This window comes from Oncorhynchus tshawytscha, linkage group LG02 (assembly GCF_018296145.1).
Source record: "Oncorhynchus tshawytscha isolate Ot180627B linkage group LG02, Otsh_v2.0, whole genome shotgun sequence".
In the NCBI taxonomy this organism is placed as follows: Eukaryota; Metazoa; Chordata; class Actinopteri; order Salmoniformes; family Salmonidae; genus Oncorhynchus; species Oncorhynchus tshawytscha.
Window position 1 is genome coordinate 5,332,625 of NC_056430.1, and position 27,500 is coordinate 5,360,124.

Consider the following 27,500-nt stretch of genomic DNA (forward strand, 5'->3'; position numbering starts at 1 on the left):
TGACTATCAGCACAAACATTGTCTCTGACTATCAGCGTCTCTGATTATTAGCACAATCAGTGTCTCTGACTATCAGCGTCCCTGACTATCAGCGTCTCTGATCAGCACTATCAGTGTCTCTGACTATCAGCGTCTCTGACTATCAGCGTCTCTGACTATCAGCACAATCAGCGTCTCTGACTATCTGCACAATCAGTGTCTCTGACTATCAGCGTCTCTGACTATCAGCGTCTCTGACTATCAGCGTCTCTGACTATCAGTGTCTCTGACTATCAGCGTCTCTGACTATCAGCACTATCAGCGTCTCTGTCTATCAGCGTCCCTGACTATCAGTACTATCAGCGTCCCTGACTATCAGCGTCTCTGACTATCAGCGTCTCTGACTATCAGAGTCTCTGACTATCAGCACAAACAGTGTCTCTGACTATCAGTGTCCCTGACTATCAGCGTCTCTGTCTATCAGCACTATCAGCGTCTCTGACTCTCAGTGTCTCTGGCTATCAGTGTCTCTGACTATCAGGACTATCAGCGTCCCTGACTATCAGCGTCCCTGACTATCAGCGTCTCTGACTATCAGCACAAACATTGTCTCTGACTATCAGCGTCTCTGATTATTAGCACAATCAGTGTCTTTGACTATCAGCGTCCCTGACTATCAGCGTCTCTGTCTATCAGCACTATCAGCGTCTCTGACTATCAGCGTCTCTGACTCTCAGCGTCTCTGGCTACAGCGTCTCTGACTATCAGCACAATCAGTGTCTCTGACTATTAGCACTATCAGCATCTCTGACTATCAGCACAATCAGTGTCTCTGACTATTAGCACTATCAGCGTCTCTGACTATCAGCACAATCAGTGACTCTTCTCTGACTATCAGAGTCTCTGACTATCAGCGTCTCTGACTATCAGCGTCTCTGACTATCAGAGTCTTTGACTATTAGCTTCTCTGACTATCAACGTCTCTGTCTATCAGCGTCTCTGACTATCAGCGTCCCTGACTGTCAGTACTATCAGCGTCCCTGACTATCAGCGTCTCTGACTATCAGCGTCTCTGACTATCAGCACAAACATTGTCTCTGACTATCAGCGTCTCTGATTATTAGCACAATCAGTGTCTCTGACTATCAGCGTCCCTGACTATCAGCGTCTCTGTCTATCAGCACTATCAGCGTCTCTGACTATCAGCGTCTCTGACTATCAGCGTCTCTGACTCTCAGCGTCTCTGACTATCAGTGTCTCTGACTATCAGCGTCTCTGACTATCAGCACAATCAGTGTCTCTGACTATCAGTGTCTCTGACTATCAGCGTCTCTGACTATCAGAGTCACTATCAGCACAAACAGTGTCTCTGACTATCAGCGTCTCTGACTATTAGCACAATCAGTCTCTGACTATCAGTGTCCCTGACTATCAGCGTCTCTGACTATCAGCGTCTCTGACTATCAGCGTCTCTGACTATCAGCGACTCTGACTCTCAGCGTCTCTGACTATCAGGGTCTCTGACTATTAGCGTCTCTGACTATCAGAGTCTCTGACTATCAGCTTCTCTGACTATCAGCGTCTCTGTCTATCAGCACTATCAGCGTCTGACTATCAGACTATCAGCGTCCCTGACTCTCAGCGTCTCTGACTATCAGCGTCTCTGACTATCAGCACAAACATTGTCTCTGACTATCAGCATTATTAGCAATCAGTGTCTCTGACTATCAGCGTCCCACTATCAGTGTCTCTGACTATCAGCACTATCAGTGTCTCTGACTATCAGCGTCTCTGACTCTCAGCGTCTCTGACTATCAGCGTCTCTGACTATCAGCGTCTCTGACTATCAGCACAATCAGCGTCTCTGACTATCTGCACAATCAGTGTCTCTGACTATCAGCGACTCTCTGACTATTAGCGTCTCTGACTATCAGCGTCTCTGACTATCAGTGTCTCTGACTATCAGCGTCTCTGACTATCAGCACTATCAGCGTCTCTGTCTATCAGCGTCCCTGACTATCAGTACTATCAGTGTCTCTGACTATCAGTGTCTCTGACTCCCTCTGACTATCAGAGTCTCTGACTATCAGCACAAACAGTGTCTCTGACTATCAGTGTCCCTGACTATCAGCGTCTCTGTCTGCACTATCAGCGTCTCTGACTCTCAGTGTCTCTGGCTATCAGTGTCTCTGACTATCAGGACTATCAGCGTCCCTGACTATCAGCGTCCCTGACTATCAGCGTCTCTGACTATCAGCACAAACATTGTCTCTGACTATCAGCGTCTCTGATTATTAGCACAATCAGTGTCTTTGACTATCAGCGTCCCTGACTATCAGCGTCTCTGTCTATCAGCACTATCAGCGTCTCTGACTATCAGCGTCTCTGACTCTCAGCGTCTCTGACTATCAGCGTCTCTGACTATCAGCACAATCAGTGTCTCTGACTATTAGCACTATCAGCGTCTCTGACTATCAGTACTATCAGCGTCCCTGACTATCAGCGTCTCTGACTATCAGCGTCTCTGACTATCAGAGTCTCTGACTATCAGCACAAACAGTGTCTCTGACTATCAGTGTCCCTGACTATCAGCGTCTCTGTCTATCAGCACTATCAGCGTCTCTGACTATCAGCGTCTCTGACTATCAGCGACTCTGACTCTCAGTGTCTCTGGCTATCAGTGTCTCTGACTATCAGGACTATCAGCGTCCCTGACTATCAGCGTCCCTGACTATCAGCGTCTCTGACTATCAGCACAAACATTGTCTCTGACTATCAGCGTCTCTGATTATTAGCACAATCAGTGTCTTTGACTATCAGCGTCCCTGACTATCAGCGTCTCTGACTCTCAGCGTCTCTGGCTATCAGCGTCTCTGACTATCAGCACAATCAGTGTCTCTGACTATTAGCACTATCAGCGTCTCTGACTATCAGCACAATCAGTGTCTCTGACTATAAGCGTCTCTGACTATCAGAGTCTCTGACTATTAGCTTCTCTGACTATCAGAGTCTCTGACTATCAGCGTCTCTGACTATCAGCGTCTCTGACTATTAGCACTATCAGTGTCTCTGACTATTAGCACTATCAGTGTCTCTGACTATCAGAGTCTCTGACTATCAGCGTCTCTGACTATCAGCGTCTCTGACTATCAGCGTCTCTGACTATCAGCGTCTCTGACTATTAGCGTCTCTGACTATCAGCGTCCCTGACTATACAGCGTGACTATCAGCGTCTCTGACTATCAGCGTCTCTGACTATCAGCACAAACATTGTCTCTGACTATCAGCGTCTCTGATTATTAGCACAATCAGTGTCTCTGACTATCAGCGTACCTGACTATCAGCGTCTCTTCTGACTATCAGCACTATCAGCGTCTCTGACTATCAGCGTCTCTGACTCTCAGCGTCTCTGACTATCAGTGTCTCTGACTATCAGCGTCTCTGACTATCAGCACAATCAGTGTCTCTGACTATCAGTGTCTCTGACTATCAGCGTCCCTGACTATCAGCGTCTCTGACTATCAGCGTCTCTGACTATCAGAGTCTCTGACTATCAGCACAAACAGTGTCTCTGACTATCAGTGTTATTAGCACAATCAGCGTCTCTGACTATCAGTGTCCCTGACTATCAGCGTCTCTGTCTATCAGCACTATCAGCGTCTCTGACTATCAGCGTCTCTGACTATCAGCGACTCTGACTCTCAGCGTCTCTGACTATCAGCGTCTCTGACTATTAGCGTCTCTGACTATCAGAGTCTCTGACTATTAGCTTCTCTGACTATCAACGTCTCTGTCTATCAGCGTCTCTGACTATCAGCGTCCCTGACTATCAGTACTATCAGCGTCCCTGACTATCAGCGTCTCTGACTATCAGCGTCTCTGACTATCAGCACAAACATTGTCTCTGACTATCAGCGTCTCTGATTATTAGCACAATCAGTGTCTCTGACTATCAGCGTCCCTGACTATCAGCGTCTCTGTCTATCAGCACTATCAGTGTCTCTGACTATCAGCGTCTCTGACTCTCAGCGTCTCTGACTATCAGCGTCTCTGACTATCAGCGTCTCTGACTATCAGCACAATCAGCGTCTCTGACTATCTGCACAATATGTCAGCGTCTCTGACTATCAGCGTCTCTGACTATCAGCGTCTCTGACTATCAGTGTCTCTGACTATCAGCGTCTCTGACTATCAGCACTATCAGTCTCTGTCTATCAGCGTGACTATCAGTACTATCAGCGTCCCTGACTATCAGTGTCTCTGACTATCAGCGTCTCTGACTATCAGAGTCTCTGACTATCAGCACAAACAGTGTCTCTGACTATCAGTGTCCCTGACTATCAGCGTCTCTGTCTGACTATCAGCGTCTCTGACTCTCAGTGTCTCTGGCTATCAGTGTCTCTGACTATCAGGACTATCAGCGTCCCTGACTATCAGCGTCCCTGACTATCAGCGTCTCTGACTATCAGCACAAACATTGTCTCTGACTATCAGCGTCTCTGATTATTAGCACAATCAGTGTCTTTGACTATCAGCGTCCCTGACTATCAGCGTCTCTGTCTATCAGCACTATCAGCGTCTCTGACTATTAGCACTATCAGCGTCTCTGACTATCAGCACTATCAGCGTCCCTGACTATCAGCGTCTCTGACTATCAGCGTCTTAGACTATCAGCGTCTCTAGATATCAGCACAATCAGCGTCTCTGACTATCAGCGTCCCTGACTATCAGCGTCTCTGACTATCAGCGTCTCTGACTATCAGCACAAACAGTGTCTCTGACTATCAGCGTCTCTGATTATTAGGGCAATCAGTGTCTCTGACTATCAGCGTCTCTGGTCATCAGCGTCTCTGACTATCAGCGTCTCTGACTATCAGCGTCTCTGGTCATCAGCGTCTCTGACTATCAGCATCTCTGACTATAAGCGTCTCTGACTATCAGCGTCTCTGACTATCAGCGTCTCTGACTATCAGCGTCTCCGACTATCAGCGTCTCTGACTATCAGCGTCTCTGACTATCAGCGTCTCTGACTATCAGCGTCCCTGTCTGTCTACTATCAGCGTCTCTGACTATCAGCGTCTCTGACTATCAGCGTCTCTGACTATAAGCGTCTCTGACTATCAGCGTCTCTGACTATCAGCGTCTCTGACTATCAGCGTCTCTGGCCATCAGCGTCTCTGACTATCAGCATCTCTGACTATAAGCGTCTCTGACTATCAGCGTCCCTGTCTATCAGCGTCTCTGACTATCAGCGTCCCTGTCTATCAGCGTCCCTCTGACTATCAGCGTCCCTGTCTATCAGCGTGACCTCTCTATCAGCGTCTCTGACTATCAGCGTCTCTGACTATCAGCGTCTCTGACTATCAGCGTCCCTGACTATCAGCGTCCCTGACTATCAGCGTCTCTGTCAGCACTCTGTCTATCAGCACTGTCAGCGTCCCTGACTATTAGCGCCTCTGACTATCAGCGTCCCTGTCTATCAGCGTCTCTGACTATCAGAGTCTCTGACTATCAGCGTCCCTGTCTATCAGCGTCTCTGACTATCAGAGTCCCTGACTATCAGCGTCTCTGTCTATCAGCACTATCAGCGTCCCTGTCTATTAGCGTCTCTGACTATCAGCGCCCCCCACAATCAGCGGCTACACACTGCATGAGGAGAAAAGAGATCTAGGATGTGATGGAGAAGTAAAGGGAGAAATTACAAGATGAGTGAGTGGTGTAGAATCAACAACTAAAGTATCGAAGACATTCTGTACTGTTTACATTAATGACATGCTCTGCCCTAGATCTAGGCCTATGTACACCACCGTTAAACTAAACATGTCCTCATTTTGACATACAGTATCAGTCTAGAGTTGGAGGAGAGGAGGAGGTGGAGGAGGGAAAGGAGGAGGAGATCAGGAGGGAAAGGGGGAGGAGACATGGATGTGGAGGAGGAAGAGGAGGAGAGGTGGATGAGAGGTAGAGGAGAGAAGGAGGAGAGGATGAGGAGGAAGAGAGGAGGATGAGGAGAGGTGGAGGAGAGGAGGAGGAGGAGGAGAGAATGTTAGGGTGGGTAGCTAGGCAGACCGTTAGGGTGGGTAGCTAGACAGGCCGTTAGGGTGGGTAGCTAGACAGACAGTTAGGGCTGGTAGCTAGGCAGACCATTAGGGTGGGTAGCTAGACAGACAGTTAGGGCTGGTAGCTAGGCAGACCGTTTGGGTGGGTAGCTAGACAGACAGTTAGGGCTGGTAGCTAGGCAGACCGTTTGGGTGGGTAGCTAGACAGACAGTTAGGGATGGTAGCTGGGCAGACCGTTAGGGTGGGTAGCTAGACAGACAGTTAGGGCTGGTAGCTAGGCAGACCGTTAGGGTGGGTAGCTAGACAGACCGTTAGGGCTGGTAGCTAGGCAGACTGTTAGGGTGGGTAGCTAGACAGACAGTTAGGGCTGGTAGCTAGGCAGACCGTTAGGGTGGGTAGCTAGACAGACAGTTAAGGCTGGTAGCTAGGCAGACCGTTAGGGTGGGTAGCTAGACAGACCGTTAGGGCTGGGTAGCTAGGCAGACCGTTAGGGTGGGTAGCTAGACAGACAGTTAGGGCTGGTAGCTAGGCAGACCGTTAGGGTGGGTAGCTAGACAGACAGTTAGGGCTGGTAGCTAGGCAGACCGTTAGGGTGGGTAGCTAGACAGACAGTTAGGGCTGGTAGCTAGGCAGACCGTTAGGGTGGGTAGCTAGACAGACCGTTAGGGCTGGTAGCTAGGCAGACTGTTAGGGTGGGTAGCTAGACTGGCAGTTAGGGCTGGTAGCTAGGCAGACCGTTAGGGTGGGTAGCTAGACTAGACTGGCAGTTAGGGCTGGTAGCTAGGCAGACCGTTAGGGTGGGTAGCTAGACAGACCGTTAGGGCTGGTAGCTAGGCAGACCGTTAGGGTGGGTAGCTAGAAGACCGTTAGGGCTGGTAGCTAGGCAGACCGTTAGGGCTGGTAGCTAGGCAACCGTTAGGGTTGGTAGCTAGACAGACCGTTAGGGCTGGTAGCTAGGCAGACCGTTAGGGTGGGTAGCTAGGAAAACCGTTAGGGCTGGTAGCTAGGCAGACCGTTAGGGTGGGTAGCTAGGAAAACCGTTAGGGCTGGTAGCTAGGCAGACCGTTAGGGTGGGTAGCTAGGAAAACCGTTAGGGCTGGTAGCTAGGCAGACCGTTAGGGTGGGTAGCTAGGAAAACCGTTAGGGCTGGTAGCTAGGCAGACCGTTAGGGTGGGTAGCTAGGAAAACCGTTAGGGTTGGTAGCTAGACAGACAGTTAGGGTGGGTAGCTAGGAAAACCGTTAGGGTTGGTAGCTAGACAGACAGTTAGGGTGGGTAGCTAGGAAAACCGTTAGGGTTGGTAGCTAGGCAGACCGTTAGGGTGGGTAGCTAGGAAAACCGTTAGGGTTGGTAGCTAGGCAGACAGTTAGGGTGGGTAGCTAGGCAGACCGTTAGGGTGGGTAGCTAGGAAAACCGTTAGGGTTGGTAGCTAGACAGACCGTTAGGGTTGGTAGCTAGACAGACCGTTAGGGTGGGTAGCTAGACAGACCGTTAGGGCTGGTAGCTAGGCAGACCGTTAGGGCTGGTAGCTAGGCAGACCGTTAGGGCTGGTAGCTAGGCAGACCGTTAGGGCTGGTAGCTAGGCAGACCGTTAGGGTGGGTAGCTATGAAAACCGTTAGGGTTGGTAGCTAGACAGACCGTCGGATGTTTATGAGAGACTGGTCTCCAAATCCAGCCCATTTTCAAACTGTTAAAACATTAATATATATCACTCTATTCTATTGCTGTTCAGCACTAGAGCAATAGTATTATACCCCAGAGCACAGTCCTAGAATACACCCTTCCTTGTTTTAGTTTCCACTGTCAAACACACTGAGGATAACGGACATTTATGATATCTATGCTGTGTGTCTGGGAAAAGACTCATAGAATGCAATTCTATGGCAGCACATATGAGGGAGGGAGAGAGGGAAAGAGAGAGAGCTTTAACAGCAGACTCGTACATTTCCTCAGTGAAAACAATATTTAAGGCAAATGTCAAATCAGCTACTTCTTACTATTTTTTTAGGGGGAAGATCAGCTTTAATATTGCAGATAGATTGTGGCTTCCATCAATGATTCATTTCCAATCCCCCATATTTTTGAAAATAAGCAAATAAATAAATATATATTTTTTATATATATTTTATATATTATTTTTTTAATATATACTTTTTATATATATAATTGTCTTTATTATGTTCCACTAACCCTACCACCCCTCCCCTAATTGGAGTAAACTAATGGACAGCAACACTTAGGCTTCTACTTCCAGCTTATACATACTATATACATGTTACAGACACAGTATATTTTACATTAGTTATCTTTTGCTGGTTATTAGTCCTACCTTTCAGCTCCAACGAAACCCCTCGCGTCTATCTCTGAACACAATCCACTTTTGGATTTCTATTGGCCATATATTTTTCAACTGTGCTGTGATGTTTCACAAAAGTACTGAACCTTTCTATTCTCATAGATTCTACACGTTGTTAATTAAAGATATGCATTTTTGCTAAGAGTAGGATTATATTATTGATCAATTGAATAGGACTTTTTAAATCACCCAGCACTGCTATTTGCAGAGTTAGCTCAAGACAAATGTTGCAAAACTTCAGCCATTTCTGAACCTGCAAAAAAAACAAGCTATATATGGACAGAATCAAGTAATTTTTCCAACAATTGTTTACAGATTACTTCACTTATAATTCACTGTATCACAATTCCAGAAGTTTACATACACTAAGTTGACTGTGCCTTTAAACTGTCTGGAAAATTCCAGAAAATGATGTCATGGCTTTAGAAGCTTCTGATAGGCTAATTGACATCATTTGAGTCAATTGGAGGTGTCCCTGTGGATGTATTTCAAGGCCTACCTTCAAACTCAGTGCCTCTTTGCTTGACATCATGGGAAAATCAAAAGAAATCAGCCAAGACCTCAGAAAAAAAAAATTCAGAACTCCACAAGTCTGGTTCATCCTTGCGAGCAAATTTCAAATGCCTGAAGGTACTACGTTCATCTGTACAGACAATAGCAAGTATGAACACCACGGGACCACGCAGCCGTTATACCGCTCAGGAAGGGGATGTGTTCTGTCTCCTAGAGATGAATGTACTTTGGTGCGAAAAGTGCAAATCAATCCCAGAACAACAGCGAAGGACCTTGTGAAGATGCTGGAGGAAACAGGTACAAACTCATCTATAACCACAGTAAAACAAGTCCTATATCGACATAACCTGAAAGGCCGCTCAGCAAGGAAGAAGCCACTGCTCCAAAACCGCCATAAAAAAGCCAGACTACGGTTTGCAACTGCACATGGGGCCAAAGATTGTACTTTTTGGAGAAGTGTTCTCTGGTCTATTGAAAGAAAAATAGAACTGTCTGGCCATAATGACCATCGTTATGTTTGGAGGGAAAGGGGGACACTTGCAAGCCGAAGAACACCATCCCAACTGTGAAGCACGGGGGTGGCAGCATCATGTTGTGGGAGCGCTTTGCTGCAGGAGGGACTGGTGCACTTCACAAAATAGATGGCATTTTTGCATCAGAGCTCCTAGAGTGTGCGGCTCTCTTTTATTTTCAAGTTTTCCACTCCGCTAGCCAGCACCTCGCCTAAATAGGTGCGCGTTTCTTTTTCTTCTAAAGTGTACTGTTAGGTACCTAATGTTAGCTGGCTGGGTCGCTAGCTAACGTTATAAGTATGATCTTATTCTTCGTATCTCCGACACATTTGCTTGACTAGTTATAGCCATAGAACCTGGTGGTTAGCTACCTGCAGATTCATGCAGGGTAGTAACGTCATGAGTTGTGATTATTGTCCATTGTTTAGCTACATGTCTTAACAAAAGACTCCACTCTAATTTTGACAAAGTATTTTCATTTCAAGTTAAAGTGTACTGTTAGCTAGCTAATGTTAGCTGGCTGGCCCGCTAACTAACGTTACGTCATGCGTTGGGATTCATTGTTTACCTAGCTAGCTAGCTACATTTCTTAACAAAAAGCCTGTCTTAGTCTGCCAGAGCACAGAATAACTGATGCATTTTTGAGAGCTCAACACGTTGAATATGTGTCAGTAAAACGTCGGCAACATCAGCATAATTCAGTTGTTGCCAGCAGCACAGTTACAGTCACCAATGCTCTGGATAACACGCAAACAGCCTAACAAGCTCTGCTAGGGAAAGTAAAACGTTCAGAATTAGGGTGTTCGCTCATTATGTGTCTGGAAGTAGCTAGCCATTGATAGCCAGTTAGCTTGGGTGCTTGACTGTAGTTGTGAGGTCAGAGCTTTCAGAACAACTCTACTTATTGGCCAGAACGTCCACTGTGCGCTCTGAATGCGAAACCACAGGTAGGCTGAGTAATGATCAGTGAGCTGTTCTCTCTCTCTCTCTCTTAGATGTCTGAAAGTAGCTGGGTAGTTAGTACGGAACGGTTGTATCAACCCTTAAAGAGATGGGTGGGGCTAAAGCTTAAGAGGGTGTGAACAATGCTGAATGGGTGGGGCTAAGGCTTAAGAGGGTGTGAACAATGCTGAATGGGTGGGGCTAAGGCTTAAGAGGGTGTGAACAATGCTGAATGGGTGGGGCTAAGGCTTAAGAGGGTGTGAACAATGCTGGATGGGTGTAGACAAAGAAGACATCTCCAATAGTAGTAACAAAACATTGAAACACAGTTTCCTCAAAAGTGATTTTAAAAGTTGATAAACTTTCAAAGCAGAATGACTTTACCATTGTTTCCTCAACTGCAGTGCGTGATATATCATTTTGTAGCTCTGAGTCTCTACTTTAATCCAATGTAAAAAACCAGAAATTCAAATGACCGAAGAGTCACATATACGGTATATCAACGAATTGGCGTTAGAACATTGGCGTAGGCATTAGAACAGTCTGCAGTAGCCGGCCTCATTCTACTAGAATTTGAAGTCAAATGTCTACCGTTTGCTGACGATCTGGTATTTCTTTCCCCAACCAATGACGGCCTACAGCAGCACCTAGATCTTCTGCACAGATTCTGCCAGACCTGGACCCTGACAGTAAATCTCAGTAAGACCAAAGTAATGGTGTTCCAAAACAGGTCCAGTCGCCAGGACCATGACCATGACCACACATATAAATTCCATCTAGACACTGTTGCCCTAGAGCACACACAAAACTATACATACCTCGGCCTAAACATCAGCGCCACAGGTAACTTCCACAAAGCTGAGAACAATCTGAGAGACAAGGCAAGAAGGACCTTCTATTTTTATTTTTTTATTTTACCTTTATTTTAGTAGGCAAGTCAGTTAAGAACACATTCTTATTTTCAATGACGGCCTAGGAGCACCCTATGCCATCAAAGGAACATGAAATTCGACAAACCAATTAGGATCTGTCTAAAAAATACATTAAAAAGTTATAAATCTCATTGCCATTTACGGTCATGAGCTCTGGGGTCCGCTCACCAACTATAATTCACAAAATGGGACAAACAACAAATTGAGACTCTGCATGCAGTGTACAATGTAAAACACCAAATAATGCATGCAGAGCAGAATGAGGCCGATATTCGCTAATTATCACAATTCAGAAAAGAGCCATTAAATTCCACAACCACCTAAAAGGAAGCGATTCCCAAACCCTCCATAAGAAAGCCATCACCTACAGAGAGATGAACCTGGAGAAGAGTCCCCTAAGCAAGCTGGTCCTGGGGCTCTGTTCACAAATACAAACACACCCCACAGAGCCTCAGGACAGCAACACAATTAGACCCAACCAAATCATGAGAAAACAAAAAGATAATTACTTGACACATTGGAAAGAATTAACAAAAAAACAGAGCAAACTAGAATGCTATTTGGCCCTAAACAGAGAGTACACAGTGGCAGAATACCTGACCACTGTGACTGACCCAAACTTAAGGAAAGCTTTGACTATGTACAGACTCAGTGAGCATAGCCTTGCTTTTGAGATAGACCGCCGTAGGCAGACATGGCTCTCAAGAGAAGACAGGCTATGTGAACACTGCCCACAAAATTAGGGGGAAACTGAGCTGCACTTCTTAACCTCCTGCCAAATTTATGACCAAGTTAGAGACACATATTTCCTTCAGATTACACAGATCCACAAAGAATTTGAAAACAAATCCAATTGTGATAAATTCCTGTAGCTACTGGGTGAAATACCACAGGGTGCTATGACAGAAAAGGTCAACAAGTGAAGAACAAGCACCATTGTAAATATAACCTATATTTATGTTTATTTATTTTCCCTTTTGTACTTTAACTATTTGCCCATCATTATAAAACTGTATATAGACATAATATGACATTAGAAATATCTTATTCTTTTGGAACTTCTGTGAGTGTAATATTTACTGTTCATTTTTATTGTTTATTTCACTTTTGTTTATTATCTATTTCACTTGTTTTGGCAATGTAAACATATGTTTCCCATGCCAATAAAGCACTTTGAATTGAATTGAATTGAATTGAATTGAATTGAGAGAGAGAGAGAGAGAGAGAGAGAGAGACTTCAGTTCCCTAGTTTCCTCTCACTCAGGACTTCAGTTCCCTAGTTTCCTCTCACTCAGGTAACCTCTAAGGATGAGTCACAAACTTCCTATAGGCACATGGCACCCTATTCCCTACAGGGCCCTGGTCAAATGTAGCGCATTATGTAGGGGATAGGGTGGCATTTGGGATGGAGAAGACCTGAGGTGACCCTCAACCCAGGAGGCACCAAGCTGTTCGGAACAGAGTAGTCATGAAGCCTTTTCTAAAAGGAACAAGCCACAACAACATTTGCTTGCAGTTACCATAATGAATAGTTATTGAGAAGGCGAACGAAGATGAGAGAGAAAGGAGATGGAGGAGAGGGAGGAGGATGAGGAGAAGGAAGAGGAGGAGGAGGAGGAAGAGGAGAGAGAAAGGAGGAGATGGACAAGGGAGAAAAGCTACAGAGGCTTGAATGTTGTAGAATAACACACACACACACACACACACACACACACACACAGAGAGAGTATTAGTGGGTTGTTAGTGGTCTCTGTTTTTGGCCGTATCACTGGGTATGTCCCAAATGCACTCTATCCCATGTTTAGTGCTACTACATTTGCTCATGGCTCATAGGGCTCTGGTCTAAAGTAGTGTCCTACATGTATAGGGAATTAAGTGTCATTTGAGATCCGTGTAAAATAAAATGTGTAAACTCAACTCCACTTCTGCCAGGGTTCACAGACTAACGCAGTTTTAGGAATGACTTAGTCAACAGATACATATTTCAGTTGGGGGCTGTTGTGTTGTGTTCACTAAATGAAATATTTATCTCCCCTCAGTATGTGTTTTAGTCGCCCCCTTTTTGACGGAGGAGAGAAGAATAGACTTTACCATGTGGTGTTGAGAACATTTAGCCGTTTTAAAGCTTTCATGATATTCTAGAGAATCTTGCAATTTTATAACGAATTTAATGCAATTCTACAAAAAAAATGTGTTTCGCAGTTATACAGCTTATTAACTGCAAATCTATTTATTTTGCCATGAGGTGGAGAGAGATTTTTGCAGTTTTAAAGCTAATTTCCTGCAATTCTACACTTGTGCCATGATTTATGCTAATATGATTGATTTTGTTAGTCTATGGAGTTCAGGGCCCTTGGGCACGTACTGAGACCCCGACTGAGACAACGACTGAGACCCCGACTGAGACAACGACTGAGACCGCGACAACGACTGAGACAACGACTGAGACCCCGACTGAGACCCCGACTGAGACAACAACTGAGACCCCGACTGAGACAACAACTGAGACCCCGACAACGACTGAGACAACAACTGAGACCCCGACTGAGACCCCGACTGAGACCCCGACTGAGACCCCGACTGAGACAACGACTGAGACAACGACTGAGACCCCGACAACGACTGAGACAACAATTGAGACCCCGACTGAGACAACAACTGAGACCCCGACTGAGACAACGACTGAGACCCCGACTGAGACCCAGACTGAGACAACACCTGAGACAACACCTGAGACCCCGACAACGACTGAGACAACAACTGAGACCCCGATTGAGACAACAACTGAGACCCCGACTGAGACAACGACTGAGACCCCGACTGAGACAACGACTGAGACCCCGACTGAGACCCCGACTGAGACAACGACTGAGACCCCGACAACGACCCCAACTGAGACCCCGACTGAGAACAACTGAGACCCCGACTGAGACAACGACTGAGACCCCGACTGAGACAACAACTGAGACAACACCTGAGACAACACCTGAGACCCGGATAACACCTGAGACCCCGACTGAGACACCGACTGAGACCCTGACAACACATGAGACCCCGACTGAGACCCGACTGAGACAACATCTGAGAACCCGACAACACCTGAGACCCCGACTGAGACAACACCTGAGACCCCGACTGAGACCCCGACTGAGACAACACCCGAGACCCCGACTGAGACAACACCCGAGACCCCGACTGAGACAATGACCGAGACCTCGACTGAGACCCCAACTGAGACAACACCTGAGACCACGAGACAACACCTGAGACCCCGACTGAGACAACACTTGAGACAACATCTGAGACCCCAACAACACCTGAGACCCCGACTGAGACAACACCTGAGACCCCGACTGAGACCCCGACTGAGACAACACCCGAGACCCCGACTGAGACAATGACCGAGACCTCGACTGAGACCCCAACTGAGACAACACCTGAGACCACGACTGAGACAACACCTGAGACCCCGACTGAGACAACACTTGAGACCCCGACTGAGACCCCGACAACACCCGAGACAACGACTGAGACCCCGACAGAGACAACACTTGAGACAACATCTGAGACCCCGACAACACCTGAGACCCCGACTGAGACAACACCTGAGACCCCGACTGAGACCCCGACTGAGACAACACCCGAGACCCCGACTGAGACAATGACCGAGACCTCGACTGAGACCCCAACTGAGACAACACCTGAGACCACGACTGAGACAACACCTGAGACCCAGACTGAGACAACACCTGAGACCCAGACTGAGACCCAGACTGAGACCCCGACTGAGACCCCGACAACGACTGAGACCCCGACTGAGACCCCGACAACGACTGAAACCCCGACAACGACTGAGACCCCGACTGAGACCCCGACAACGACCCCGACTGACTCCCCGACTGAGACAACAACTGAGACCCCGACTGAGACAACAACTGAGACCCCGACTGAGACCCCAACTGAGACAACGACTGAGACCCCGACTGAGACCGCGACAATGACTGAGACCCCGACTGAGACCGCGACAATGACTGAGACAACAACTGAGACCCCGACTGAGACAACAACTGAGACCCCGACTGAGACAACGACTGAGACCCGACTGAGACAACAACTGAGACAACACCTGAGACAACACCTGAGACCCGGATAACACCTGGGACCCCGACTGAGACACCGACTGAGACCCCGACAACACATGAGACCCCGACTGAGACCCGACTGAGACCCCGACAACACCTGAGACACCAACTGAGACCCCACCGACTGAGACAACACCTGAGACCCCGACTGAGACCCCGACAACGACTGAGACCCCGACTGACTCCACCCTCTCTGCTTATGTTGTTTATGCTTGGAGCCGGACCTGGACATGAGCTACATAACACCAGCAGTAGATAGAAGGGCCTCCAAACCCTGGTTGGTTGCTACGCAATTATAACATAACAAATAGAGAGGGAGGCAGAGAGGCAGAGAGGGAGGGAGGGAGGGAGGGAGGGAGGGAGGGAGGGAGGCAGGCAGGCAGGCAGGGAGGGATACACATCTGGGTTGAATGAACTGGATATATCTGACCAGAAACACATAAAGAGTCACATATTTCACCCATTTTTATCTGGTCATCCATCCTACTAATACAAGTTTTCCTGCCACGCCGCCAAGCCTAACTGGGTTCAGCGCAAGCCTCTGTGTGGGAGGGGTTTCAGGGAAAGAGAGGGAAAGAGAAGAAAAAGAGAGTCCTGTCTGGTGACGGGTGGAGAGGAGAGAGAATATACACTGGAAAGAAAAGCAGTCTCACAAAGCAGTTTCCCCAGGGAAGTCTAGGCAACAGGGAAGTCTAGGCGACAGGGAAGTCTAGGTGACAGGGAAGTCTAGGCGACAGGGAAGTCTGGGTGACAGGGAAGTCTGGGCAACAGGGAAGTCTGGGCGACAGGGAGGTCTGGGCGACAGGGAGGTCTGGGCGACAGGGAGGTCTGGGCGACAGGGAGGTCTGGGCGACAGGGAGGTCTGGGCGACAGGGAGGTCTGGGCGACAGGGAGGTCTGGGCGACAGGGAGGTCTGGGCGACAGGGAGGTCTGGGCGACAGGGAGGTCTGGGCGACAGGGAAGTCCGGGCGACAGGGAAGTCCGGGCGACAGGAATATACACTACCGTTCAAAAGTTTTGGGTCATTTAGAAATGTCCTTGTTTTTGAAAGAAAAGCACATTTTTTGTCCATTAAAATAACATCAAATTGATTAGAAACACAGTGTAGACATTGTTAATGCTGTAAATGACTATTGTAACTGGAAACGGCAGATTTCTTTATGGAATATCTACATAGTCGTAGAGGCCCATTATCAGCAACCATCACCCCTGTGTTCCAATGGCACATTTTGCTAGCTAATCCAAGTTTATAAGGCTAATTGATCATTAGAAAACCCTTTTGCAATTATGTTAGCACAGCTGAAAATGGTTGTACTGATTAAAGAAGCAATAAAACTGGCCTCCTTTAGACTAGTTGAGTAACTGAAGCATCATCATTTGTGGGTTCGATTACAGGCTCAAAATGGACAGAAACAAAGACCTTTCTTCCGAAACTATTCTTGTTCCGAGAAATGAAGGCTATTCCATGTGAGAAATTGCCAATGAACTGAAGATCTCGTACAACGCTGTGTACTACTCCCTTCACAGAACAGCGTAAACTGTTTCTAACCAGAATAGAAAGAGGAGTAGGAGGCCCCGGTGCACAACTGAGCAAGAGGACAAGTACATTAGTGTGTCTAGTTTGAGAAATAGACACCTCATAAGTCCTCAACTGGAAGCTTAATTAAAAAGTACCAAAACACCAGTCTCAACGTAAACAGTGAAGAGGTGACTCCAGGATACTGGCCTTCTAGGCAGAGTTCCTCTGTCCAGAGTTCCATTGACTGTGTTCTTTTGCCCATCTTAATCTTTTCTTTTATCTTTCCTTTTCAAATTATAAACTTGGATTAGCTAACACAACATGCCACTGGAACACAGGAGTGATGGTTGCTGGTACGCCTATGTAGATATTCCATAAGAAATCATCTGTTTCTAGCTACAATAGTCATATACAACATTAACAATGTCTACACTGTATTTCTGATCAATTTGATGTTATTTTAATGTACCTTTTTTTTTTGCTTTTCTTAAAAAAATATCTAAGTAACAATTTTTGAAGTGACCCCAAACTTTTGAACGGTAGTGTATGTCTCAATTTTTGAGAGACGAGCTGATTTCACTGTAACATATTGACAAGTATCTGGACATTTCATTTTCCTTCTGCATCTTTCGGTATTAAAAGGAGTTAAAAAGAGATTTTAGAAACACAGTTTTTCCTGCGAGTAGCCGCGCCTGCGAGTAGCCGCGCCTGCGAGTAGCCGCGCCTGCGAGTAGCCGCGCCTGCGAGTAGCCGCGCCTGCGAGTAGCCGCGCCTGCGAGTAGCCACGCCTGCGAGTAGCCGCCTGCCTGCGGTAGCCTGCGAGTAGCGCGCCTGCGAGTAGCCGCGCCTGCGGTAGCCACGCCTGCGAGTAGCCACGCCTGCGAGTAGCCACGCCTGCGAGTAGCCACGCCTGCGAGTAGACACGCCTGCAGTAGTCACGCCAGCGAGTAGCCACGCCTGCGAGTAGCCACGCCTGCGAGTAGCCACGCCTGCGAGTAGCCACGCCTGCGAGTAGACACGCCTGCGAGTAGACACGCCTGCGAGTAGTCACGCCAGCGAGTAGCCACACCTGCGAGTAGCCACGCCTGCGAGTAGCCACGCCTGCATGGTCTTGGAATCATCTAGAGGCTTCTTCTCCTTCTTCTAGTCTGTGTTTCCTAGCTTGAGAATTCAAGGTTCACATGTATCCCTTTGGTGGCCGAGTTGACCTATTTTAAGAAATGCCATTGGTTTGTGGAGGAAAATGTTTAAGATCTTTGATAGGCTGATGAGGAATTTGTTACAGGAAATAAATCACTGCCACCTGGTGAGGCTAGCATAGGGCTAACGTGTGCCAAGTTATCTGATGGGACCAGATACAATGTAGCTTACTACCGTGTGACAGTACTTAACAATTTTAATTGGCTGATGCTTAAACTTAACCTTGAAACATGTTCGCAAGTATGGCCCCGTTAATTTTCAGAGAATGAAAGAGAGGCGAGTGGGAGTGTGAAGCCAAAGTAATTACACCGATAATTGTGAATAACTAGGCCCCACTGGATGGCTGTGAGCTTATCCCTTGTGTCCGAGGCCATTACAGCAACTGTGTGAATTGTTATCCATAATACATAATACATACCACATTCATAATACATAATGCATACCACATTCATAATACATAATGCATACCACATTCATAATACATAATGCATACCACATTCATAATACATAATACATACCACATTCATAATACATAATGCATACCACATTCATAATACATAATGCATACCACATGCATAATGCATACCACATTCATAAAACATAATGCATACCACATTCATAATTCATAATGCATACCACATTCATAATACATAATGCATACCACATTCATAATACATAATACATACCATATACATAATACATAATGCATACCACATGCATAATGCATACCACATTCATAATACATACCACATGCATAATGCATACCACATTCATAATACATAATGCATACCACATGCATAATGCATACCACATTCATAATACATAATGCATACCACATGCATAATACATACCACATTCATAATACATAATGCATACCACATTCATAATACATAATGCATACCACATTCATAATACATAATGCATACCACATTCATAATACATAATGCATACCACATTCATAATACATAATGCATACCACATTCATAATACATAATACATACCACATTCATAATACATAATGCATACCACATTCATAATACATAATACATACCACATTCATAATACATACCACATTCATAATACATAATGCATACCACATTCATAATACATACCACATTCATAATACATAATGCATACCACATTCATAATACATACCACATTCATAATACATAATGCATACCACATTCACCACATTCATAATACATAATGCATACCACATTCATAATACATAATGCATACATTCATAAAACATTATAATATTCATAATACATACCACATTCATAATACATACCACATTCATAATTCATAATGCATACCACATTCATAATACATACCACATTCATAAAACATAATGCATACCACATTCATAATACATACCACATTCATAATACATGCATACCACATTCATAAAACATAATGCATACCACATTCATAATACATAATGCATACCACATTCATAATACATAATGCATACCACATTCATAAAACATAATGCACATAATTCATACCACATTCATAATACATACCACATTCATAATACATAATGCATACCATTCATAATACATAATGCATACCACATTCATAATACATAATGCATACCATTCATAATGCATACCACATTCATAATACATACCACATTCATAATACATAATGCATACCATTCATAATACATAATGCATACCACATTCATAATACATAATACATACCACATTCATAATACATACCACATTCATAATGCATACCACATTCATAATAATGCATACCACATTCATAATACATAATACATACCACATTCATAATACATAATACATACCACATTCACCACATTCATAATACATAATGCATACCACATGCATAATACATACCACATTCATAATACATAATGCATACCACATTCACCACATTCATAATACATAATGCATACCACATTCATAATACATAATGCATACCACATTCATAATACATACCACATTCATAATACATAATGCATACCACATACCACATTCATAATACATACCACATTCATAATACATACCACATTCATAATACATAATACATACCACATTCATAATACAACTCTCTCTCTCATGCATCTCTGATTTTACACCATAAAACCTTAGATGTTATTATTGGTCTCATGGTAGTCTAACATTGACGATCACTTTGCTCTACAGCCTTGAGCTTTGGCTACCTGTGTATATGGGTGTGTGCCCATCAGATTTAGTGTCTGTGTGAGTGTGTGTGTGTGTGTGTGTGTGTGTGTGTGTGTGTGCTTGTCCTTTATTGTGTACGTGTGTGTAAAAAAAGCAGGCTCTACTCTTTAGAACATGGCGATAGGGCATGGTGATAGAACATGGCGATAGGGCTTGGTGATAGGGCTTGGCGATAGGGCTTGGTGATAGGGCTTGGCGATAGGGCTTGGCGATAGGGCTTGGCGATAGGGCTTGGCGATAGGGCTTGGCGATAGGGCTTGGCGATAGGGCTTGGCGATAGGGCTTGGCGATAGGGCTTGGCGATAGGGCTTGGCGATAGGGCTTGGCGATAGGGCTTGGCGTTAGCATTCTTTAGCCCAGCTGTCAGGGTCCATATTCCCAATATGCAAAAGTACTCATGGTTTGGTGTATTATACCAGGGACTTTTTAACATGTGTTTGACAGGGCAGAAAAGATCCCGTGAATATAGGACTACACCCGAAGACTGGAAGACAGATTGTTATCATGGGAATAAGTGCTGGGGTCATGCATTTCAAATATTTGGCATGTTTCACAATCAATCACAGACCAGCGTCTGTGGGGAGTCTGGGGCCCTCGTGGAAAGACATGGACAGATAACTAACTACAATCTAGCCACTGTCTCTAAGCTAGTCTTAGTACAGGAATGTTTTTCACATGTGACATTGTCAATATGCTGTAGAATTACAGTACCAGTCAAAAGCTGTCAACAAGGTGAAGGCTGGCTACTTTGAAGAGTCTCAAATATAAAATACATTTTTGATTTGTTTAACTTCTTGGTGACGGGGGGCAGTATTTTCACGTCTGGATGAAAAGCCGCATGCCCAAATTCAACTGCCTGCTACTCATCCCCAGAAGATAAAATATGTATAGTATATGTATAGTATTAGTAGATTTGGATAGAAAACACTCTGAAGTTTCTAAAACTGTCTGTGAGTATAACAGAACTTATTAGCAGGCGAAACCCAGAGGACAAACCATTCTGATTTGTTTTTTGAGGTCACTCTTTTCAATGAGTTTTCATTGGGAATCCAGATTTCTAAGGGACCTTCTTGCAGTTCTTATCGCTTCGACTGGATGTCAACAGTCTTTAGAAATTGGTTGAGGTTTTTCCTTTGTGTAATGAAGAAGTACGGCCATCTTGAACGAGGGTCACTTGAAGTGTACTGTTAGACACTACAGTAGTAGGCCTGATTACCAACAACGACGAGACGGCCTACAGGGAGGAGGTGAGGGCCCTCGGAGTGTGGTGTCAGGAAAATAACCTCACACTCAACGTCAACAAAACAAAGGAGATGATTGTGGACTTCAGGAAACAGCAGAGGGAGCACCCCCCTATCCACATCAACGGGACAGTAGTGGGGAGGGTAGTAAGTTTTAAGTTCCTCGGTGTACACATCCCGGACAAACTGAATTGGTCCACCAACACAGACAGCGTGGTGAAGAAGGCGCTGCAGTGCCTCTTCAACCTTTGGAGGCTGAAGAAATTTGGCTTGTCACCAAAAGCACTCACAAACTTCTACAGATGCACAATTGAGAGCATCCTGTCGGGCTGTATCACCGCCTGGTACGGCAACTGCACCGCCCTCAACCGTAAGGCTCTCATATATCTTTATGTACATATTCTTTATCCCTTTACACTTGTGTGTATAAGGTAGTAGTTGTGGAATTGTTAGGTTAGATTACTTGTTGGTTATTACTGCATTGTCGAACTAGAAGCACAAGCATTTCGCTAAACTCGCATTAACATCTGCTAACCATGTGTATGTGACAAATACATTTGATTTGATTTGATTAGATAGAGGCGCGTGGCCAGAAAGGTGGCGTCAGTTTGTTTTCGTCCTGTATTGAACACAGATCATCCCGTCTTCAATTTTATCGATTATTTACGTAAAAAAATACCGAAAGTTGTATTACAAAAGTAGTTTGAAATGTTTTGGAAAAGTTTACAGGTAACTTTTGAGATATTTTGTAGTGACGTTGCGCAAGTTGGAACCGGTGTTTTTCTGGATCAAACATGCCAAATAAATGGACATTTTGGATATATATGGACGGAAGTCATCGAACAAAAGGACCATTTGTGATGTTTATGGGACATATTGGAGTGCCAACAAAAGAAGCTCGTCAAAGGTAAGGCATGAATTATATTTTTATTTCTGTCGCACCTGCAGGGTTGAAATATGCTTTTCTCTCTTTGTTTACGGAGGTGCAATCCTCAGATAACAGCATCGTTTGCTTTCACCGAAAAGCCTTTTTGAAATCTGACATGTTGGCTGGATTCACAACAAGTGTAGCTTTAATTTGCATGTGTGATTTAATGAAAGTATAATTTTTATAGTATATATTTGAATTTGACGCTCTGCATTTCCCCTGGCTTTTGGCCGGGTGGGACGCTACCGTCCCACATATCCCAGAGAGGTTCATTTTATTTGTTTAACACTTTTTTGGTTACGACATGATTCCATATGTGTTATTTCATAGTTTTGAGGTCTTCACTATTATTCTATAAATGTAGAATATATTTTAAAAAATAAAGAAAAACCCTGGAATGAATAGGTGTGTCTAAATATTTTTGACTGGTACTGTGTGTAATGGGGAAAATATATGTTCTAAAAGAAGTAAAAAAGGCAAACAATATACACAATGAAACAATGCAAGAATTGGTGGGAGACAGCGGAGCGATTCTGGAGAGAGAATTGCACACATCTTCACCACACACACCTCCTCCCCTTTTTCTTGTCTCAACACTTTTACATTGTATTCCAGATAAATTATTTTTCCACACAAACAGTATTTTAGATGCTTTTCTCTGACAGCGTGACTTAATAATCAACTAGGCCGATAACTGTGGGCTTCCCAAATAGGCATAGGCCTACAAGCTTGTGATTTTAACTGTGGGCTTCCCAAATAGGCATAGGCCTACAAGCTTGTGATTTTAAACAATCAAAACATTTTTTTTTTTTTTTTTAAGAAGCTAATGATCCTTAATTCCTCTGTGGCTAAGTCATGCTTTCTGGTGAAGTATTTGGAATGAGATGATATATGTCTGTATAGACGGGAGTTATAATTTCCATTTCCTTCCCGAATGGACCCACCACGATGTCATCTCTCTCCTGTTCTATTAGACCCACCACTATGTCATCTCTCTCCTGTTCTATTAGACCCACCACTATGTCATCTCTCTCCTGTTCTATTGGACCCACCACTATGTCATCTCTCTCCTGTTCTATTAGACCCATCACTATGTCAACTCTCTCCTGTTCTATTGGACCCACCACTATGTCATCTCTCTCCTGTTCTATTAGACCCACCACTATGTCATCTCTCTCCTGTTCTATTAGACCCACCACTATGTCATCTCTCTCCTGTTCTATTGGACCCACCACTATGTCATCTCTCTCCTGTTCTATTAGACCCACCACTATGTCAACTCTCTCCTGTTCTATTGGACCCACCACTATGTCATCTCTCTCCTGTTCTATTAGACCCACCACTATGTCATCTCTCTCCTGTTATATTAGACCCACCACTATGTCATCTCTCTCCTGTTCTATTGGGCCCACCACTATGTCATCTCTCTCCTGTTCTATTGGATCCACCACTATGTCATCTCTCTCCTGTTCTATTAGACACACCACTATGTCATTTCTCTCCTGTTCTATTAGACCCACCACTATGTCATCTCTCTCCTGTTCTATTAGACCCACCACTATGTCATCTCTCTCCTGTTCTATTAGACCCACCACTATGTCATCTCTCTCCTGTTCTATTAGACCCACCACTATGTCATCTCTCTCCTGTTCTATCTCTCTCCTGTTCTATTGGACCCACCACTATGTCATCTCTCTCCTGTTCTATTAGACCCACCACTATGTCATCTCTCTCCTGTTCTATTAGACCCACCACTATGTCATCTCTCTCCTGTTCTATTGGACCCACCACTATGTCATCTCTCTCCTGTTCTATTGGACCCACCACTATGTCATCTCTCTCCTGTTCTATTAGACCCACCACTATGTCATCTCTCTCCTGTTCTATTAGACCCACCACTATGTCATCTCTCTCCTGTTCTATTGGACCCACCACTATGTCATCTCTCTCCTGTTCTATTGGACCCACCACTATGTCATCTCTCTCCTGTTCTATTAGACCCACCACTATGTCATCTCTCTCCTGTTCTATTAGACCCACCACTATGTCATCTCTCTCCTGTTCTATTAGACCCATGACTATGTCATCTCTCTCCTGTGCTATTAGATCCACCACTATGTCATCTCTCTCCTGTTCTATTAGACACACCACTATGTCATCTCTCTCCTGTTCTATTGGGCCCACCACTATGTCATTTCTGTCCTGCCTATTGGAGCGACACTATGTCATCTCTCTCCTGTTCTATTGGAGCCACACTATGTCATCTCTCTCCTGTTCTATTAAACACACCACTATGTCATCTCTCTCCTGTTCTATTGGACCCACCACTATGTCATCTCTCTCCTGTTCTATTGGACCCACCACTATGTCATCTCTCTCCTGTTCTATTAGACCCACCACTATGTCATCTCTCTCCTGTTCTATTAGACCCACCACTATGTCATCTCTCTCCTGTTCTATTAGACCCACCACTATGTCATCTCTCTCCTGTTCTATTAGACCCACCACTATGTCATCTCTCTCCTGTTCTATTAGACCCACCACTATGTCATCTCTCCTGTTCTATTAGACCCACCACTATGTCATCTCTCTCCTGTTCTATTAGACCCACCACTATGTCATCTCTCTCCTGTTCTATTCTCTCCTGTTCTATTGGACCCACCACTATGTCATCTCTCTCCTGTTCTATTAGACCCACCACTATGTCATCTCTCTCCTGTTCTATTAGACCCACCACTATGTCATCTCTCTCCTGTTCTATCTCTCTCCTGTTCTATTGGACCCACCACTATGTCATCTCTCTCCTGTTCTATTAGACCCACCACTATGTCATCTCTCTCCTGTTCTATTAGACCCACCACTATGTCATCTCTCTCCTGTTCTATTAGACCCACCACTATGTCATCTCTCTCCTGTTCTATCTCTCTCTCTGTTCTATTGGACCCACCACTATGTCATCTCTCCTGTTCTGTTCTATCTCTCTCCTGTTCTATTGGACCCACCACTATGTCATCTCTCTCCTGTTCTATTAGACCCACCACTATGTCATCTCTCTCCTGTTCTATCTCTCTCCTGTTCTATTAGACCCACCACTATGTCATCTCTCTCCTGTTCTATTGGTTTTCATATCAACGTTCTTTCGTTGTCCTGAAGCCAAAGTCACAATCCCAGTAACATTAAAAACCTATCCTAGTTGTTGCATCTTTAGTTTCCTCCTCTTTCTAAGCATCTAACAGAGATGTTCATCTCTGCCACATACTGTATATCGAACCGCTATCAGGTGTGCTGTTTAGAATGGTGTTTTCCCCAAGGTGTGCTGTTTACAATGGTGTTTCCCCCAGGTGTGCTGTTTAGAATGTTGTTTTCCCCCAGGTGTGCTGTTTAGAATGGTGTTTCCCCCAGGTGTGCTGTTTAGAATGGTGTTTTCCCCCAGGTGTGCTGTTTAGAATGGTGTTTTCCCCCAGGTGTGCTGTTTAGAATGGTGTTTTCCCCCAGGTGTGCTGTTTAGAATGGTGTTTTCCCCCAGGTGTGCTGTTTAGAATGGTGTTTCCCCCAGGTGTGCTGTTTAGAATGGTGTTTTCCCCAGGTGTGTTGTTTAGAATGGTGTTTTCCCCAGGTGTGCTGTTTAGAATGGTGTTTTCCCCAGGTGTGTTGTTTAGAATGCTGTTTCCCCCAGGTGTGCTGTTTAGAATGGTGTTTTCCCCAGGTGTGCTATTTAGAATGGTGTTTTCCCCAGGTGTGTTGTTTAGAATGGTGTTTCCCCCAGGTGTGCTGTTTAGAATGGTGTTTTCCCCAGGTGTGTTGTTTAGAATGGTGTTTTCCCCCAGGTGTGCTATTTAGAATGGTGTTTTCCCCAGGTGTGTTGTTTAGAATGGTGTTTTCCCCAGGTGTGCTATTTAGAATGGTGTTTTCCCCAGGTGTGCTGTTTAGAATGGTGTTTTCCCCAGGTGTGCTGTTTAGAATGGTGTTTTCCCCAGGTGTGCTGTTTAGAATGGTGTTTTCCCCAGGTGTGCTGTTTAGAATGGTGTTTTCCCCAGGTGTGCTGTTTAGAATGGTGTTTCCCCCAGGTGTGCTGTTTAGAATGGTGTTTTCCCCAGGTGTGCTGTTTAGAATGGTGTTTTCCCCAGGTGTGCTGTTTAGAATGGTGTTTCCCCCAGGTGTGCTGTTTAGAATGGTGTTTTCCTGCTAAATTGCATTTTGGCAAATATTTGAATATGATGTTTTATTGGCTGGTTCATTAATACTTGTTCTATGATGATGCACCACCATAATGTAAACATGATTTGTGTCATTCTGAGCAGCGTGGTGGACATGGGTTATGCACCCAATCCATATGGGGACCGGTATATTTCTTAAATGGACGTTAAATTAAAATCTTCCCAGTCACATTGTCTGGAAACCCTGAAACACACACACACACACACACACCACACACACACACACACACATCCCCCCTCAGGGGCCTCAGTAATGATTGATTAGGGTTCTCACCTTCACCATGTTCCTGGTATGGTCCGTCTTCACCGGAACCTTCATCTGAAACACCCGGCCAACCACAGCAGACGAGTCAGGGAATCCTGACACTCCCCTTGCTCCTACTGCAGATTGCTGAACTGCATCCGCCACCGGATCCAAGGCCTCTACCGCCTGGAAGTCTGACAGTATGGAGGAGTGCATGGAGGCCTCCAGCTCCCCCGGTCCGTCCACCATCATGTCCCCCAGCACCTCCACCTGTCCCTGGGATTGATCCAGTGGCCAGGCCCCTTGAGCCAGAGTTACCATGAGAGCCAGTAGCAGCAACACACTAGCCCTGCAACCCACAGCTAGGCTCCCCAGACCAGGCATCCCCACTCTAGCCTCCTCCGCCGCTCGACACTCTCCTCTCTGTTTATTGGGCATTCTTTGTCTTTTGTTAACTATCTCTCACACAAAGGAGGATGTCCCCTGGAGAGGACAGCATGCA

General features: G+C 45.2%; 1 protein-coding gene across 2 annotated transcripts in view; it reads right to left on the minus strand.

Moving 5' to 3' along the window:
* The window catches only part of LOC112237828 (dystroglycan), a 117,480-nt gene that overhangs the window by 16,210 nt on the left and 73,770 nt on the right, over window positions 1–27,500 (minus strand). For both annotated transcript variants that reach the window (XM_042329721.1, XM_042329719.1), the window contains exon 2: window positions 27,029–27,500. This exon is cut by the window's right edge and continues 279 nt beyond it. In XM_042329721.1, the coding sequence (XP_042185655.1) occupies window positions 27,029–27,436 (408 nt within the window). In that variant the 5' untranslated portion in view covers window positions 27,437–27,500. The remainder of the gene's footprint in view (window positions 1–27,028) is intronic.